Source organism: Cucurbita pepo, chromosome 14 (genome assembly GCF_057944985.1).
Source record: "Cucurbita pepo subsp. pepo isolate OVF chromosome 14, ASM5794498v1, whole genome shotgun sequence".
Lineage (NCBI taxonomy): Eukaryota > Viridiplantae > Streptophyta > Magnoliopsida > Cucurbitales > Cucurbitaceae > Cucurbita > Cucurbita pepo.
This window is the reverse complement of record NC_141811.1, coordinates 11,912,128-11,931,693: the sequence shown is the minus strand read 5'-3', so window position 1 is coordinate 11,931,693 and position 19,566 is coordinate 11,912,128. Positions and strand designations below refer to the sequence as shown.

General features: G+C 37.0%; 3 protein-coding genes and 1 non-coding gene across 4 annotated transcripts; 2 read left to right on the top strand and 2 right to left on the bottom strand.

The window, feature by feature from the left end:
* The first annotated feature begins 1,358 nt into the window (after positions 1-1,358).
* Positions 1,359-1,442, top strand: TRNAS-GCU (transfer RNA serine (anticodon GCU)). Its single transcript has one exon. It is a non-coding gene; the product is annotated as a tRNA-Ser (tRNA).
* Positions 1,443-4,975: 3,533 nt separating this feature from the next.
* On the bottom strand, positions 4,976-5,644 carry LOC111810744 (14 kDa proline-rich protein DC2.15). Its single transcript, XM_023697512.2, has one exon. It carries the CDS (start codon positions 5,577-5,579, stop codon positions 5,184-5,186), a length of 396 nt encoding a protein of 131 aa, XP_023553280.2. The 5' UTR covers positions 5,580-5,644; the 3' UTR covers positions 4,976-5,183.
* Positions 5,645-8,082: 2,438 nt separating this feature from the next.
* Positions 8,083-13,075, bottom strand: LOC111810743 (NADH dehydrogenase ubiquinone 1 beta subcomplex subunit). Its single transcript, XM_023697511.2, has 4 exons — positions 12,810-13,075; positions 12,627-12,713; positions 12,451-12,546; positions 8,083-8,397 (listed from the first exon to the last, which is right to left on the bottom strand). Exons 1-4 carry the CDS (start codon positions 12,945-12,947, stop codon positions 8,335-8,337), a joined length of 384 nt encoding a protein of 127 aa, XP_023553279.2. The 5' UTR covers positions 12,948-13,075; the 3' UTR covers positions 8,083-8,334.
* A 293-nt stretch (positions 13,076-13,368) lies between these two features.
* GCD1 (ribosomal protein L20) lies at positions 13,369-18,530 on the top strand. The gene is made up of 4 exons (XM_023697510.2): positions 13,369-13,645; positions 14,030-14,814; positions 15,609-15,798; positions 18,000-18,530. Exons 2-4 carry the CDS (start codon positions 14,093-14,095, stop codon positions 18,216-18,218), a joined length of 1,131 nt encoding a protein of 376 aa, XP_023553278.2. The 5' UTR covers positions 13,369-13,645; positions 14,030-14,092; the 3' UTR covers positions 18,219-18,530.
* The last annotated feature ends 1,036 nt before the right edge of the window (positions 18,531-19,566 follow it).

Here is a 19,566-nt window from a genome sequence, read left to right as displayed (position 1 = left end):
ATGTATTTTTTTCTTCAAAAACAAATGTTGCTTTGACCGAGTCGTTAAGGCGTGTGCCTGCTAAGTGCATGGGGTTTCTCCGGAAGAGTTTGAATCTCTCAGGCGACGAACAGAGTACATACGTTTTTTAGATGAAAAATACAAATATTTATATATAATAAGTTGTGTTTTTTATCATGTATTTTTTCTTCAAAACCAAATGTTGCTTTGGCCGAGTGTTTAAGGCGTGTACCTGCTAAGTACATGGGGTTTCCCCGTGAGAGTTTGAATCTCTCAGGCGACGAATAGATTATAAACATTTTATTAGATGAAAAATACAAATATTTATATATAATAAGTTGTCTTTTTTATCATGTATTTTTTCTTCAAAACCAAATGTCGCTTTGGCCGAGTGGTTAAGGCGTGTGCCTGCTAAGTACATGGGATTTCCCCGCGAGAGTTCGAATCTCTCAGGCACGAACAAAAAGAGTATGATGTACATGAGTTTGAATCTCTCAGACAATGAACATTTATATATATTAAGTTGTCTTTTTTATCATATATTTTTTGTCACAATCGCGTTCTTGTGATAGCAAACAACTCAGCCTTGAGAAGTTCGGACGTCCGCGTATGTGTGGGTCTCGAGTCTAGAAAACGTGAGCGAGAAAATATATTTGAAACCGGTTTGAAGAATTGAAGAAATGAACGTTTGACTATAAGCAAAGAAACGAATACCATGATTTGGGCAGGAAGAAGTGACAAATGGTACAGACCTATCTAGGATGAAAGCATGTAAAAGGGGTTTGAAACGGCATGCAACCATAGACAACACGTCCTGGACAAGCAAAACTGGGATACCTGTCATGCGACCATAAACAACACTCCTTGGAATGCATGACCATGACATCCTTCCCCACTCAATTGGTTGACGTCTATGTCAACCGACTCGAACAAGCAAGACTAGGACATCTGTCATGTGGCCATAGACAACAAGCTTTGGACAATCATGACCGTGACATCCTCCCCCACTCAATTGATTAACGTCTCTGTCAATCGACTCTTTACAACTCTGTGTTGTAGGCTGAGGTTGACTTTTAGGTCTCTTTGATGTGCTTCCAGCTAATTTCAGTGTCGCAGAGTCTCATCAAATCTGTAAGGGGCTGTTGAAAACTGCTTCTTGGTTCGTTGGCTCATGGCGACTCCCTCATCAAAGTTTCTCCTACATGCTTTGCTTCGGGATTCTTCTTCTTTGTGTGAGGTCATGTCGCCTCTCTGTGCTTGAATTTGGTTTATGCACACTTTGCTAGAAAGATATTCTTATCATATTTATATATAATAAGTTGTCTTTTTTATCATGTACTTTTTCTTTAAAAACAATTGTCACTTTGGCCGAGTGGTTAAGGCGTGTGCCTGCTAAGGACATGGGGGGTTTCCCCACGAGAGTTTGAATCTCTCAGGTGACGTACAGACATGTTGCCTGAACTTGCAGGGACGGAGGGTATTTCCCGGACCCCGACCCTCCACTGCCCCCACCCCCGCTTGGAGGACCTCTGCCTCAATGGCTGCCACCACCACCGTGGTGGGGTTTTTTTATGATGTCGGGATTATATATAGAGTCAAGAGCGTGACGAACTAACCCATAAATAATGACTTCTAGATAAAAAGGGTTAATCGAATCCGTGAACAATTTTGATATCAAGAACTGAACGAGATTCTTATGGGTTACCATGCATGGCCTCCACTTCATTCTACAATTCCTTTACAAGGGATATTACCACTCATTGGGAATGAATGGAATGAATCCATCCTGGAAGGTTTCCTTGTTAGGGAAGATCTCGAGGTATTTTTATAATTATTATCAACTTGAGCATAGCTCGATAGAAGCAAGATCATATTCATATAATATAGTATAGGGAGGTTAAATTTTGATTATGTTTTGGAAACTGAACGTTGTTATTATGGTATATCTACTAACGATCCACTCTACTTGATGACCTTTTAGATCACCATCTTCAAACGTTATAGACTCGTTATAAGTTAAATTCAAATTATGGGGTCAAATATGTTCAACAAGATTATAAGTCTTTAAATACTATGTTCTTGGTTTATGGGTGTGAACATGTGAGGACGCTCTTGCATTCTTTATCTTATGACTTCTCTATAAATATCTATTTTATTCGTGGAATCAGTGTTTGTGTAAATCCATGAAAAGTAGATTCTCCGTAAAAAATGAGAAACTGAGTGGAAAACATTTTTTCTCCGTTGGGGCTGAGGACGAGATTATATTCCATGTTTCCGTTTCTGCACAAATCCTCGTCTCACCCCGTCCCCTGTTTATAGATTTTTTACTAGTTAAACAAAATCTTAAGCCACCTACCCTTTTATCGGTAACTTTTTGTTTCATTTACTATATTAAAACTACGAACAATTTCAACTATCATAAACATGTATCTAATACTAAGAATTCTCATATTATTCAACTTACAAACCTCGAGTCAAGTATGAAACAAGAGGGTCCCTTCCGAGCAAGGATCTTCAGTCTCCACTTTTCCTCTAATATTAAGGGGTTGGAAGAACACTGCCTCATCGCAACTCTCTAGGGTTGTATCCAAAGAAGAAGGTCCCCACTCGAACAACTTCAGGTTTAGGTCGTGAAGCGGGAGGGTTCTTGTTCGATCAATTCAAAATTTATTGCAAATTTAAAACATATTCATATCATTTCACTTTCATGATTTTTTTTCAGCCAAATTTAGAAAAGTGGGATTTTTCTATTTAATCTCAATATCATTCAAATGAAGAAAAAAAAAAAAAAAGAATATTTTCGAGCCACATAATTTTTTTTATTATTTTTCTTAATGTTTCTAATGAACCAAAAAAAAATAATAATAATAATTTTTAACCAATAATCAATCAATATTTGTCTACCATTCATTTGCCCATGTATATCTTTGAATGACGAAAAGGGTAGGGCAAGAGAAATGAGACACGATTAGTATGGTGAGATCTCACCTCGGTTGGAGAGGGGAACGAAGCATTTCTTAGAAGAGTGTAGAAACTTCTCCCTAACAGACGCATTTTAAAATCGTGAGACGGGACAACGATATATAATAGGTCAAAACGGACAATATTTGCTAGCGGTGAGCTTGAACTTTACCAGTACAAAGAGAGGTATGTTGAAATTTTTTGTTATAATTTTGAGGATTACGAGTAGGACAGAAAGAAAGACAACATGAGTATCGAGTAGTATCAAAATTTGTAGACATGAAGATTTGTTCATCCGCAAATTAGTCTATTTATTGTAGTCAGTTCATAAGGTTCCCCAACGATGGAAGATAATATTATTTTATAACTCATAAACTTTCTAAAGTAACGGTAAAATGTTTATAGATAATTAATTTTCGTCCATATACTAATAGTACGGACTCTAAACAAAGCTCAAAAGTATTTGTTAATCACAATTAAAAGTTTCCATTCAAACCTGATCGATATTTCTTCGACTTTTTTTAAAAGTTTAAGGGTATTATTGAAACTTTTCGAGATATTTTTATTAATTTAGCGTTCTTTTTTCAAAAAAAACATCTAAAAATAACCATAAATTTCACCTCCATAGATATATAGATATGGTTGGATTGATATCGAATGAGCACCACAAAGATTTTTATTATGAAACAAAGAGTATTTTGATTTTTCGATGCCTTCTAGGGTATGCAGCTTATCATCTGTTTGTTTCTCGGGAAAATGTAATGCATAAGCATTTGCAATTAATTTGAGAAAACCATTTGTCCCAACTCATTCACCTAAATTCATTTAATTTGTTTGATATCGACCTTAGAGATATATAGATATTTTTTCGTTATACTATCCAAAAAATAATTGACGAAGCGTAAGTGTTTGATTGTCTCGGTATTCTCACGTTACCTACTTGTTTGAAGTGTTTCTAATTTCAGTATACTTCTAAGAGTGAAAATTATCTTTTATCGACCAACACGAGTCATTTCAGTATGATTTGTCTTCACTCACATTCTTTCGAGAGTGAAAACTATCTTGATATATCTACACGGGTTTTTTAAGCATGCTCTGACCATGATCACATGATTCTAAGAATGTTTTTAAGAGGTCAACAAACATAAAATTGTTTCAAACAAAATACATGTGAGATCTTACATCGGTTGGAGAGGGAAACGAACTATTTCTTATAAGGATGTGGAAACCTCTCCTTAGTAGACGTGCTCTAAAATCGTTAGGCTGACGACGATACATAACAGGCCAAAGCAGATAATATCTGTTAGTAGTGGGTTTGGGCTATTAGAAATGGTATCAAAACCAATTACTGAGCGGTGTGTTAGCAAGGATGTTGGGCTCTCAAGGGAGGTGGATTGTGAGGTCCTACATCAGTTGGAGAGAGAGGAACGAATCATTCCTTAAAGGATGTGGAAACCTCTCCCTAGTACACGCGTTTTAAAACTGTCAGGTTGACGATTGTACGTAACGGGCCAAAGCGGACAATATCCGTTAGCGGTGAGCTTAGGCTATTACAATCAGTATCAGAGCCAGTTACAGGGTGGTGTGCCAGTGAGGACGCTGGCTTCCAAGAAGGGGTGAATTGTGAGATCTCACATCGATTGGAGAGGGGAACGAAGCATTTCTTACAAGGGTGTGGAAACCTCTTCCTAATAGACGCGTTTTAAAACCGTGAGGCTGACAACGATATATAAAAAGTCAAAGCGGACAATATCTATTAACGGTGGGCTTTGACTATTACAACACACTTAAATTTGACATTGGTACGACTGAGCTAACAAAAAGGTCTTCTTAACCATTGTATCTCTAAAATCACTCTCATCCAAATATAATTTCCGTATAGATTCATAGGATTCCTTTGTAGTATCTTTTTTATTTTTTTGGAGGTTGCTTATTGTCAACACAAGATCTAAACCGCCATGGTGTCTGAAAACAATGGCTGTCGTTTCAAACACAATAATTAGACACTAAAACAAGACAAAGATTCTTGTTTTTATTCCAAAAAAAAAAAAAAAAAACTACGTATCAATATATTCTTAAATTACATACAAACAAGAACAGTGCTATAATCAAGCCCATAGAACCATATATAGAAGATGGTGGAATTCTTCGAAGATTTCCAAACCCATCACGACACGACACAACAGATAAAATAACCATAAGCATGAAACGAAAGGATTAATTTATGGGCATTGGAAGCCATACGGAACCTTCTTTCCACAGTAGTTCAAAAGCAAGCTAAGAGAAACTGGGACGTTAAGTTTGAGACCCAAGGCTTTGGCTTTGATGACGGTACAAAGGCAGGCAGCAGCTTCAAGATCAGCCAGGTCCTTGATGAGGGTGCAACATGGAGTTTTCGGGGGCGTCCCGATCACCACGTGCACGAGACCGTCGAGTAAGTCGGCGCAAACACCGAGCTTGAGAGTATCCTTCGGGCACCGGGGCTGTGGAGGCAGCTTCGTCGAGGGAGCTCCCTCGGAGGGCTTCGATGGTGGTGGTGGGCAAGGGACGTAGGTGGAAGTGACCATTGTGAAGAAGAGGAGGTTGAGAAGAAGGGTTGATGACATTTTGGAAGCCATTGGATGAAGAATGGGTGAAGAATGGTGAGATGAATTAGGGTTTATATAGATGGGGTTTGAGATTTTTTGAAATGGGATTTATGGTAAGGAGCAAACTTGAGGGATGAACATTTTGGATTGGAGAAAGATCATGAAGATGAGACTATTTTTTAATTTTTTTTTTGGGATGATTTTGGCATTTTCTTAAACGATTGGTTGCCAATTGTACCATTTGTCTCAAGCATTTTGGTGAGAATCGAGTAAACCATCGCATATTGTAACAGCTCACCGCTAATAGACATTGTCTTCTTTCTTATGGGTTTCCCCTCAAGATTTTTAAAACGCGTCTGCTAGGGAGAGATTTCCACACTCTCATAACAGCTCTCCGCTAGCAGAGATTGTCCTATTTGAACTTTTCTTTCTGGGTTTTCTCTCAAGATTTTTAAAACGTGTCTGCTACAGAGAGATTTTCGCACCCTTATAAAGAATGCTTCGTTTTTCTCTCCAACCAATGTGGAATTTTACATGTATTAACGAGAATCAAAGCCAGAGTCCAATGAGAGCAGTGGGTTTTGGATTATTTTGTCTTTTTTTTTATCTTGAAGTTCCTTCTCGTGCTTTTTTTTTTTTTTAGTTTAATAATATTTAGGTACTGAAAATTCGAATCTCTGACCTCTTAATGCAGAATATATATCTTACTGATCGAGTTATATACTTAAATTGACTAATTACCCATTTTCGAAATACTAACAGTAGAGTTGTATCGTTTGAGAAATGATTAATTGTTTCTCGATATTAATCCACTAACATAAATGTCTTCATTTACAAGTAAAATCAATAAAATAACTCGAGATTTTTCTCTTTTTATATCTTTTAATTCACAATTCTATGTTATAAAGAGATAAAAACATAACATGTTTTGTAATTCGTTTCTCGATTCTTATTGATTTGTTTTTACTAAGGAGGTCAAAATACCTTTCAAAACCCTAATTTTTCCGCTATCTAAAGCCTCGTCCAAGTATGCCCTGACACTTCTTACTTCTAAGATTGAAGATTATCACTACAAACCAGCACGGGTTCTTTCAGGATGCTTCATTCTCACCCAAAAATTCTACTGAGATCGCCAATCATAAAATTGCTTCAAGCAAAATACATTGAACTTTAGAGTCGAGTCATATGATTAAGTCACTAAAAAAAGACTTTTAAACATATTTTGGTCATTCTATCTTTAGAATCGCTCTCATACGAATGTAGTCTCAGTTTATTCATATACCTCTTTTCTACTCGAGTGTCAAAAATTTTGAGCTAGTAGCCTCGCAGGGAGGTGGGGAGTCCCAATTCTTCAGCTTGAGATGTCTAAATCAGAAGGCATGTGATCACTTTGATATCTGTTTCTTGGCCGTGACCAATATAAAATTTAATGCTATACTTTGCCAAATATAAAATTTCCAACTTTAATACTTAGAGGTTGCATTGATCAATGGAAGGCATGTCTGTACGTGGATGATACGCTCACAAGGCATGTCTGTACGTATCAAGTATGTTGCAACTTAGATCTATTGAAGTTTCCTAGTGGTGAGTTGTTTGGTTTGATCGGTTTGGTTTAGCTCGATCTGACTAGTCTTATTGGTTTTGACCGGTCTAGTTTAGTTCAACCAATTCAATCTTGTTTGACCGGTCCAACTCGTTTTATATGATTCCTTTTGGTTTGTTTTTTAGGTTTGGACTAGCCTTAATGGATGTCCGAGAAATTATTGAACATGTTACTATAATGCCCAAGAAAATAATGGATACAGGAATAAACTTATGTCATATTCGAATGAGAGCAATTATGAAGATAGAATCCTTAACTACAAATAAGATGCATCTTTCTTTTTAGTGACTAAAATTAAACAAGCGTTATTGTTACTTAGAACAATTTTTATTATTATCATTCAATGGTTATGTGGGGGGAAGAATGAAAACTATTATTTTATACTTCACTTCTAATTATGATGAATTGGTATTATCTTAAGAACACTCCAAAATTAAAGTACTGTGACAAGTACAATTATTCTTTCAAAATAATAACAAGAATAATAATAATAAATCTCTAAACTTTTATCGAAAATGATTTTGAATCAATCCCAATCTATTTCGTAAAGATCAAAATCATTATAAAACATTGCTTTAATCGTTCAAAATCAATTTAACACTTGATTTTAAATTTTTAAGTGCAAAGTTCATACACAACTAAACAATTAAATTTGATTTTGATCGATTAAAAGTATGTTTCAAACAAATAATGAATTTTGATTGATTAAAAGTATGTTTCAAACAAATTTTGAACATTAAATGCGAAACGATATAATACCCTCAACAAGTCATTCATCTATCAATTTTGTGCCAAAGAAACCTTTTATTCATTACTATTTAAAATATAAAGACCAACTTATTAAACAACGTTAAAAGCTAAAAAAACAGACAATTTTCGATCGGGACCAAATTTATAATTTAATCGGTTTCTAATTTACTTAGAACATGGTTATATAACACAAAATGATAATTTATTGAATCATTCATTATCCATCATTGATGGCAAGAAGTCTTCAGAACCTCGTTATAAGAATCAAAGTGTAGAAAGTGATTTACACAATGCCAAAGAGAGATTTCAGAACAGGCAACAAAATCCATTTATTTTGATGCATAGCAAATTCCAAAGGCATATAATTCAACAACGATTTGTATCTGAAAAAGAAACAGTACCAAAAGGGTCATTCTGCGTGAGGCCGCCTATCTAAGCTTCTGGTTCTCCACCAAGCTCCACTCTTAGGTTGTCATACGGATACACTTTCGGCGCCTGATTGAAAAGGAGGATCTAGTTTATTATCAATCATCTTAACAATGCTAAATTCATCTAGAAAATAAAACATCAAGGCTTCAAAGAGTTGAAACACGGCCAATAGTTCGATTTCTATGCAAATGTCAAGTAAACGTAACGACTGAAAAACACCATAAAGTATACAAGGCCAGGCTATACAAACAACCACAACAAGAATACATTCTCTGTGGAACCTATATTTGGAAGAAACACTTGCCCGTATATTCCTTTCGTATATTTGCAAGGAGAGATTTAAACTTCTGACCTCTTAATTTGAATTTCTGACCTCTTAGTCAAAAGCATATGTCGTAAGTAGCTAAGCTATAATCAAGTTGAAAACATTTGCCTATATATCCATCTCCTTTTTCACAAAGCTTCGGAATTTCACTCCTAAGAAGATGAAATTTTCTGGGGAGAGGGCTGAGAGGTAGTAGCCCTCTCAAACTTTCCTTCCAAAGACTTGACAGTGTAGCGAAATCAAAGCAGTTCACCATGAATCATTGCTGGTCATAAGACACACACCCGTAGAAATTGCAGTTTAGAAGGAATCTGTCTGATATTGAATTAGACCCCAAAACCTGATCAGCCACGATCAGCCTAGCACCCAGCAGGATTCTAGAAGGTAGATATTCCCACGCTGTTCATTAATTCCAAATCAGTGTGATTTGAAAGGCCAAGGTTCCAAAGAAGATGAAAGTTTTCCCTTGATCTTTTATTCAAGAACATTGAAAACTAGTTCTTGGATCCAAAGGAAACCCAAATATGCCAGTTTGCACTACCTGATGCATCATGTGAAAAAGTAATTTAGAGAGTCATCCTCACGTATCTTTGCAATGGCCCTTTCATGGCTGCTAGTTCATCGAAATCAAAGCTCTTTCATTCTTTTGGCTTAGACTAGTGTCCCCAAAAGATTGTTAAACCACCCCTTACCAGCTTTTGGAAGGCTCTCCTTTCAAGGGCAGGCTCTTGTTTTATGGTCCAACGCCATGACAGCCAATCTTTGGAGACTGGTTCAAGAGAAACCAAAGAACTTCTAAAGGGAAATAGCGTACTCTCGAGGAATTAGGGGATCTTGTGAAAAAATTTGCCTCCACTTGGTGCACCCTCTCTCGAGGCTTACGTAATGATGACCTCGTGCATATGAATGCCCATTGGGAGTCTACTTTCATAACCCATTGGCTCTGTGGGGATATCACATTCCCTTTCTGTGAGGTTTGTGGGTGAAAGAATACTTTCTTTTTTGGGGCAAAAAGGAATACAGGAAAAACTTTCAATAAAGTTGCTTCCATTCTCTTATCTCGTGTCTTCACAGTTGGAAATATGGAAGAGTTGATCGGTAGCGGGTTCAATTTTAGCTTTTGTTTTCCCAACCATCAGATATGTCAATATCAGCTAAAAATGGTTTATATCTTAGTTGGACGCTCTTTCAGAAGTTCACCTTCCTTTTTTGACGCTCTTTCAGAAGTTGATTTTGACGTCTAAGACAGGTAGCCAAGTGTATTCTAGCAACCAGGTGAAGTGTTTCAACCTGCAAAGAGTGGGTCCCCTTCGATTTCCAAGAGGGCGTGTGCAGCTCAGATGAATCTTTTAAATCAGGCTCTTTTTTCAGAGGAGACTATGCTGGGCAAAAAGAAAAGAAGGCCCAATTTGCTGTAGGCTGCAGAAACTATAGGGTGTCCTAACGTCACTTCTAATGCATCTGTCAACAAGTACGATCAGCTTTTGTTTGTGGCTGCATCGCCTTGCACAATCCTTCTCTCGCAATTCTTATTTTCACCTCCTTTGTGTCCCTTCGTCCCCCTTGGTACCCTTCTATTTGCCTCTCTCTGGAAGGTTAAGATCCACCAGAAGGTAATATTCTTAGTGTGGCAGGTATTACAGGGGAGGATTGCCATCGGAAGCCTTCTTCCTTCTTGCTGAGTACTCAGTGGAGAACCTTGTGTATTGTAGACAGGTTCTGGGTACCTTAATAGAGATTTTTGGGCCATTTGGCATGCGTCTTTTGCAGTTTTCTGGGGTACATGGCTCGAGTGGTAGTAGAATTTCAGGAGTGTGGGACAATGTCAAATTTCCAACCTCTTTGTGGGCTTCAGTTTCTAGAGAGTTTTATAACTATCAGTTAGGACACATTGGACTGGAATCTGTTCCTCTGTAGTTGAGGATGGACCATCTTTTGGAGCTAGTGTTTTTGCAGGCCTCTTTCTTTGTTTGTATATTCATTATTTTCAACGAAATGTCGTTTCTTTAAAATCCCTCATACTCCTACCCCTACTCACTTGTTCTTAAAAATGGAAGGAGGATACCCCTACTCACTTGTTGTACTTGAAATAATGAAATGAGGATACCCCTACTCACTTCTTTGACAACAAGGATTTGGGTCGAGATGTTATCCTCCTTCAACAGGCCCATGGCTCTTCCAAAAGACTCGTAAGCGCTTCTTTCTCATACTCTCGTGGGTCATCCTTTTAAGAAAGAGAATGAGCTACTACGGAAACACCTCATTAAGGCCTTCTTTTCGTCTACTTGGTTGGGGAAAAATCAAAGGCCTTTTGGGGGAAAGATTGTGATTATTATAGATTCCTTGATAATGTCATCTGCCTAGCTCTTGGTGTAAATTACATAATAATTCCATTCTTATAGTTTGGCTTCTGACACTCCTTTGAGTTGGAGTTGTCTCCACCTCTTTTTTGTAAATTTCATAAACCCAAGAAAAGATCTATTTCTATCCAATCATATTAACAACATGATGTTGAGGGAATAAGCTAGGCCAGCCATAAACATGTCCTTTATTCCCAAAGGGTAGATTCAAGATGACCTTCTCCAACATCCAACTAAGATAACTTCTCCAGATTTTAAGAATAAGAATGAATATTGAACATACCAAAAGCTATCAGTTTAAGCTTTTGGATGTTCTAATGATCAACCAACATGGTATAAGAGCAAAAGATAGGTTTAAAAGCGTGTAATTTCATTTTCTCTCCAATTAATATTAATGATCGCCTGTTGAGCCTTTTACTAATTTTCACACACAGAAATGGAACGAGAGTGTTAAGACTACGAATAAACATTAATAATAACCTCTTATCTCCCTTTCCTTCTCTGCTGTCTAATTCCTCTAACATGCTCCTATTATCCTTCTTACTCTCCCAGAACCTCATTGCTTGAACATAAAGGGAGAATAACACTCCAGTTATCGAAAAAGGTGTGCCCGTCAGTATGGATGCCTCACATCAGGCCAGGGTCTAAAAAAACGAATCGTGTGTCATAACAAGCTCTTTGACTTGCTACTACGGTTAGTAAAGTCCCTTACTACTAGGCTAGGCATGTTACACAGATACTCTCAGTGTGGTAGGATAAAATTAATCTAAAAAACTGTTCTGCTTTGCACCAAATTATAAGTTAGACATCTCAAGAGTTATTTCTCTAGCTCCGCCCATTTTTCCAGCGCTCAATCAAAGAAATAAAATGCGGTATACAAAGCACAATTATCCCAATATATGAGAAAAGAAAATTCAATCCAAATAATGCACTGAACTGGGTACCACCATATTTCACAAAATGTACGGTAATTTTGAGATCCCACATCTATTAGAGAGGAGAACGAAGCATTACTTATAAAGGTGTGGAAACCTCTCCCTAAACCTTGAAGGGAAGCCCAGAAGGGAAAACCCAAAGAAGACAATATCTGCTAGCAATAGGCTTGGGCCATTACAAATGGCATCAAAGTCAAACACCGGGTGATGTGCCAGCAAGGACGCTGGGCCCTTAAAGAGGTGGATTGTGAGATATCACATCGATTGAAGAGGAGAACTAAGCATTGCTTATAAGGGTGTAAAAATCTCTCCGTACGAAACGCATTTTAAAACCTTGAAAGAGGATAATATCTGCTAGCGGTGGGCTTGAACCATTACAGTAATGAACAACAAATGTATCCTTCAACAGTCACGCACCAATGCAGGTGAGATATCAAATAGTCCAACAGAGAACGGAGTACAAAAGATCCACAAAAGATGTCTAGTTCAGTAAACTTACAAATGGTATCTTAGACGCTTTATCGTTCCACACAGCCATAAATCCCAGAGATGCAAAAAACCCCAATCCCCCACATAACCAAGCCAAGGCTTCGTACTGAATAAGAACAAAAACAAAATAAACATACAAATTGTCGGAGAAATGAAAATACAAAATCCTCAAGAGAATCGAGATACCTTCCCAACCGTATCAGCAATACGATCAATACAAGGCTCGGGAAAAGGCGTTCCATTGTCCCATACCAGTTCATCGTTCACAGGAAGCTAAAAATGGAAAAACGATCATAAGTCCTACATAATCTACATCAAAGAGATACTAATTTTGCAACAAATTTGCAGGTAGAAGGGTGAAATGCTTACGGGTTTATCGGGGACGATGTGTTTGCCAACAGGAAGGCCCATGCCGGAGCGACGTCGAAGAGACGAATCAATTGAGCGAGCAACAACTCCATTTCCGCCAAGGATCCTTGAACCCAAATTGCTCAGCCTTCCTGCCATTTTCGGAGATTTTTCCCTCTTCAAAATTCCAAGATCGTCGTCCGTTCTTCTTTTGAGTGATTGTTCTTCAGAGCAATGGGGGAAAAGTAATGCCCTTGGTTTCTTTGTAATCAGAATTTACAATTAATTTTGGGGAAAAAATTTGCAAAATCCACAAAGGCAATAAATAAATAAATAATAATAATAATAATAATAATAATAAGATATTTAAATGCTATTCGAATTTAATATAAAGAAATAATATTTTTGTTTAATACTTTTTAACATTTTTTTAAAATAAAATTTATATGCAAAATATAAATTATGCATTAAAAATATTATTTTTAAAGAACTAATTTAATTTTTTTTTTTTTTAAATAGAAATAGAGAAAAAATTTCCACGTATTTTTTTTTTTTTTTCTTTCTTTTCTTTTATCGAACCAGGTTTCTTCTTTCCTAAACCCTGCTTCACATTCCTCCCTCTACACCCCGCACCGTCGCACGCCGCTCCTGCCCGACGCAGTCTCAGCTTCCCGACATACTCGCCGCCGCTCCCTTCCTCCCTCTTAGTTACACTCTCTCATTTCTCCGAGCAATCAGAGATAGTTATCTCTGTTGTTTTCTTCTTTCTCAGAAATATATAACAGCGGTTCAGTCAGTCACAACTCACGCTGCTGGTGAGGTCCGGTCGCCCCTCATTTTTCAGATCCAGCGCCAAGGTTTTGATTTTTTGTTTCATTTTTATTTCGTTTGGTTGATTTATTATGTTCACTCACGAAGAAGAATCAACGAATTGATTTTTTTTTTTTTTTTTTTTTTTTTTTTGTTGATATCTTCTTCAGCCAATGTTCATTCAATCCAAATGAAAACGTAAAACTAAAAATACTAAACATGTTAGAAGAAAAAACAGATTGAATCAATAGATTAAAAAAAAGCATAGTATTCTTATCCGATTTAAGAAATAAAAAGAAAAAGAATTGAGAAGATGAAGCAAGCAAGAAAGAAACTCACCTTTGGTTTGCTTGGCTATAAAAAAAAACTTGTTGTAATCGAAAAGCTATTTGGCACCAATTTGAGTGATTTCAGCTTCATTTTGCCTTCAGGTTCTGGTTTTTTAGGGATACCGAGTTGTTGTTGTGGCACTTTCAGAGGCTTGTAATTTGACCATGCAAAATCTGCATCATTTCATTTGTCGTCTCAGTTCCACTTCTCTTGGGAAAAGCACAAATGTGGGATCTAATTTAATTACTGATTCAGTTTCCACATTGAAGCATGTTCAAGGAGCTTGGTTAACCACTTTGAGAGAGTTCTCTGCAAAATCTGGTGGATTTGATGAAGCTAATGCTAAGAATGAATGGGATAAGAGTGTGAGTGAATCGTTTTCTGGCACCACGTCAGATGATTTAGGCTGGGATTCTGTTTCCTCTTGGTCTACTGGATTGACCAAACAGCATTTTGATGGAGAGGCTGTAGGCCGCAGGGTTGGTGAAGGGGGGGATTCACCAAAATCACCACAGTCTTCATTAGTTTCTGGGTTGCAAGAGTTTGAAGACAGAATAAGGGAATTAGAGGCAGAAAACCGGAAAAGCAAGGACTTCGTCGACAAGTGGGGTGAAAGGATGAAAGAGATGAGCATGCTTTTGAAACAAGTGAAAGAGCCTGGTGCTAGAGGGTCTTATCTCAAGGACTCGGAGAAGGCTGAGATGTATCGCTTGCACAAGGAGAACCCTGAGGTATATACTGTTGAGAAGCTTGCTAAAGATTACAGGATTATGAGGCAAAGGGTTCACGCCATTCTTTGGCTGAAAGAGCTTGAAGAGGAAGAGGAGAAAAAACTGGGCCACCCCTTGGATGATTCTGTTGAGCTTTTACTTGATACCTGCCCAGAGTATGTCACAAGTTTCTACCTTATAAAATTTAGATGGATATTAGCATAGCATCTTAAGAACGATTTACACCTTTATATTTTTCTCTTTGCAAAATCATTTCACTCTTTCTTCGAAAAATGATAACATAGTTCTTAGGACTCTTTTTCTTTAGTATCTGGATTTAAGATTTAAAGGAACAAACCACAGATAGATATATGATTTGGCATCAGAACACCTGTTTTGCTTTTTATGTTTACAATTTCTTAATCTTTATTTTTATCTATATGTAAGGTGTTTTAGGAAGATATATGTTTCGTTGTCTAACTTTAACAGATGTATGGTTGAATAAATTATAAAGGATGTGAAATTTGCAATTGTATAATTAAAATTTCCCCCAACTAGTTACTCTTTTTCTTCATAAAACCTCCTGTTGATTATACATAATTACACACATATAGTAGGTAAATTATTTTCTCTTTTTAAACTTTAATCTTTTACAAGCCAGATATTATAAATACTATAATCCTTTAAGGTGAAGTTCAATGTTTCAAAGTCTTGGTTTTAGCAGACGATTTACTGTCTTAAGGTTATTTTGTTTGTATTAATGCTCCTAATGTATGATTGGTTTTGAAGGTAAAAGGATTAGATGTGAACTTGTATAAGATTTTGAAATTACCATGCAAAAGATTTTTAAGTATGAAGATAAACTCATTTACCATTGACCTCTTATCTTCCTTATGACCAGCTACAAGATTTCTTATCTCGTTTACCATTGGCATCTTTTCTCATTTACCATTGTCATTGTTCCTTGCAGGTTCTTTAAATCCCACGACCTGGAATTCCATGTGGCATCCCTTCCTTACAAACCTGATTTCAAGGTTATGCCGGAAGGTTGGGATGGTACAACCAGAGATTTGGATGAAGTCCATTACGAAATCTCCAAAAAAGAAGATGATATGCTGTATAAAGAATTTGTCGAGAAGATGAATTTCAACAAAAAGAAAGTAAGTTTTGCTGTACTTTTGCTACACTCTATTTGGATGTGGAATGGCTGCGTGAGTATTGAAAGAGAATCTTCTTGAATCCATTTTGAATCCATTTACCAAATGATTTTTACTTGATTGGACTTGGATGGTTCTGAAATGTGAAATTGCATTAATGATTAATTTTTTTAAAGGCTAAAGGTAGCCTTGAAGTTTTTTCTCTTGAAGAGGATAACGCCTCAAGTTTGTTCTTTTTTATTCAGAATTTGTCTTATTGATGTATAAGATTTACTAAAGGGATGATAGATCCATGATGGTTACAAAAGAAAGAGTCTCCAAACAAGAAAAATAAAACCAAGAGAAAAATTACAAAAGGAACTTGTCACTGATGCCCAAGAGGGACATTAAGTCTCACTAAGGACCAAACATTAAAGGACTCCCTCTCCAACCCTCTAAAACTCTATTATTTCTTTCCCCATGATTCTCTCAATACAACACTCTCCCCAACTTTCCATAAAAAACACCCTTCCCCCTGGTGAATGGAGAAGGGAACTCCTCGATTATATCACTAAAAGCTTTGTGATGGGCAATTTAAAGTCCAAACATATCAAAGAAAAAATTTCAACCTGTCAACTCCAAAACAGATGATCCAGATCTTCTTCCTCTCTCTGACGCAAAATGCAATAGAAAAGCCCAACCAAGGATGATAACTTTCTCGAATGCCTGTCTGAGGATTTATATTAAGGTCAGTCACTTTCTCAAAATAATCAACAACCTTGAAAAGGTTGTTTAGGGAGCTTTCGTTACCAAAGGGGAGAAACGAATGGTGTCATTGACAAATTGGATATGGTTTATGATAACCTCGCCATTTCCACATGGAAGCCTTTAATTTGATTGTGAGACTCAGTGTTAGTGAGGAGCCTACTAGTGGACAAAAGGTCTCTCCTTGACGTAGCCCACTAGTGGCTAAGATCTTCCCCTTGGGTATTCTTTAATGATAATAGATAAATTTGCCGATGAGATACAACCTTTAATCCCCAATGTCTCCTTTTTTTGGCCAAAACCCTTTGCAGCAAGAATATTTTGAAGAAACCTCAATCAACCTGTTGAATGCGTTTCAAGTGTCTAATTTAATGACCGTCCAACTTTTTCCATTCATCAATAAGTTTGCTATCCATAAGAGAGGCATCGATGGTTTGTCTACCTTCCCCAAAATTTGTTTGATAGTGTGATGGTATGGGGAAGGACTCTTTTAAGACACTTGAAGAGTACATGGGCCACAATCTGAAAAAATAAAAAACTTGGAACACTCGTAATATTGCACTTATGGATGTTCAACATTTTTTGAAAAAGAATTGGAATGTATATAACCACCTGGGGCTCGTAGACTTGACATTGCCAAAGCTCTGTACAGCTTTCCAAACTTCTAATTCGGTAAAAGTGGCTTCTAAATCAGTGGCTTGGTGGTGATCAATGGGACTCCAGTCAGTACCCGAAGGGAACGCCTCTAGATAATCCCTCTTGGTATATAAACTTTCATGAAAGAACAGGAATTTGGGCACAATTTCTTCCTCTGTTAACAAGCTGCCACCCATAGTGGATGGGATCCCTAAAATAGACTTTTTCTCTCCTAAGTGGCTTGGGTATAACGGAAGAAGCCATTATTCGCTTCTCCGTCCTCTATCCATCTATTTTTACATTTTTGTTTCCAAGATATCTCTTCTTTGGCTGTAAAAGACAACAATTCAGCTTGCATAGACCTTCTTGGTGTGCTGTTCAATAGAGATAGGTCCTGAATCGCCTAAGGCATCAATGATTGATATTTCAGCCAAGAGCTGATTTCTTAAAACCATTCCTGATCCATTCTTGAATAGCACCTTAGTAGGCTCCTCACTAACGCTTAGTAGGCTCCTCACTAAATTTTTCAAACTGTGAGACAGCGTTAGTGAGGAGCCTACAAATTCAAAAGCTAAATTTTTGAACGATACAAATTAATATTATCCTTCTAACCATTGCACAAGGTGTTATGGACTTCAGATCTAAAAGTGAGAGTCTTGCCTACAGGAAAGCCTCAATAGCAGCCTCTTAAAACAATGTTAATGATGATAATGGATTTGATTGAAGGGGGATGGTAGACATGATGTCTAATGGTATAAAGGTGTACAAATGCAATGGAACTCGATTTTCCATTTTCGCATAATAATTATTTCTTTGAAATGCAGATTGCAGGAGAGGTCTTCCGCCACAAATATAGTAGGCGTCGGGCTGCAGATGGGTGGAAATTCACAATAGAGAAAATGGGACCACGAGGGAAACGGGGAGGTGACGGTGGATGGAAGTTCGTCAGCTTGCCTGATGGTTCTAGCAGGCCATTGAACGAAATGGAGAAGATGTATGTGAGGCGAGAGACACCTCGCCATCGACGTAAAATCCTCCCATGATAAGTTTCAAGCACTCGCACATCGATCTAAGCGTGCATTTGATGATATAAATAGTTCGAAAAAAACTGGTAGATCCCCCAGGATGATTTCATAATTTTCTTTTGACTGACCTGTTTTTGATTGAACTTCATGCTTTGTTGTAGTAGTTTTCCCCGATGGTTCACATCTGCAATAACAGGTTTTCTTCTTGCCTCTCTCTCTCTCTGTTATGGGACGGTTTTTTTTTTTTTTTTGGTATCTTACTTCCAATGCTTTCTAAATAATGTAGCCCAAAGATAATTGATTATATAGTTGAAAGTTGAAATTACCTTTTATCTTTATCTCATTTTAGAATGAAGGAAATATTTGTTTGTTTGGAAATATTTTGATATCCAATGTTATATATGGCTGAAGTTGTTTCAATTTTCATCTGTGTTCTTCATGATTTGATGTGTCAGTGATGAAGTTAGTATATATATATATATATATATTTGCAAAATCAGGTATGGATGAGATTGGGATAGGATTAAATCATTTGGCTAAGGAAATTGGATGAATTTCATTAGTTTGGTGAAGGAGAAACGTTGCCAAATAGTCGAGTTCGTACTCAAGTATGTCGAAGCAAATTCATACTCGGATTTATATGTGGGTAGCGAACGAGTGAATAAGGAATCAAGGTGCTTTGATTTAGATACTCGGAGAAGGGTTCATACGTGGATAGTTTGGAAAAGGGGTTTGGAAGCAGTGATTTGGGGAGATAACCACTAGAAAGCACGACGGGAGCCTCGCCGAAGTTAGGTAAGTTTTAGGGTTTTTAAACCATCTCCTTCAACCAAACTCACCTTGGTTAATCCATGATTTGGGACGATTTTTGTACCCATCGATTGAATTTAACATTTGGATCTCACGGTGTTAATACATTAATTTAGAATAAAATAAATTATTAATAAAAATAAATTAATATTAATTGATTTACTTATTCCATTGTATTATATCAAAAAATAAATAAATTAAATTAAATTGTTGCATATTCTTCAAAAGCTACAAAATTTATTGACCTTTTTGGAAGATATAGAAAAGGGATGGCCTAATGGTTACTTTGTACCCTAAAATTAGGGACATGAACCCCTCCAACTCCTTCCACCCCATTGACCCTGTTTGCCACGTGGCAATCCTACCATGTGCTTTTTGGCCTATGAATGTTTGCCACGTTGGATTTCATGTTGGTTTTTGTGGGGCCTTAGGTTTTCTTCTGGGTCTTTGTGGTTTTGTTCGTAGGGTCAATTGGATCACAATCTAGTAGTGTCCACTAAAGATGTTTACGGCGCGCCCACGAAGAGGGAAGTCTTATCCGTCGTTATTCCCGTCA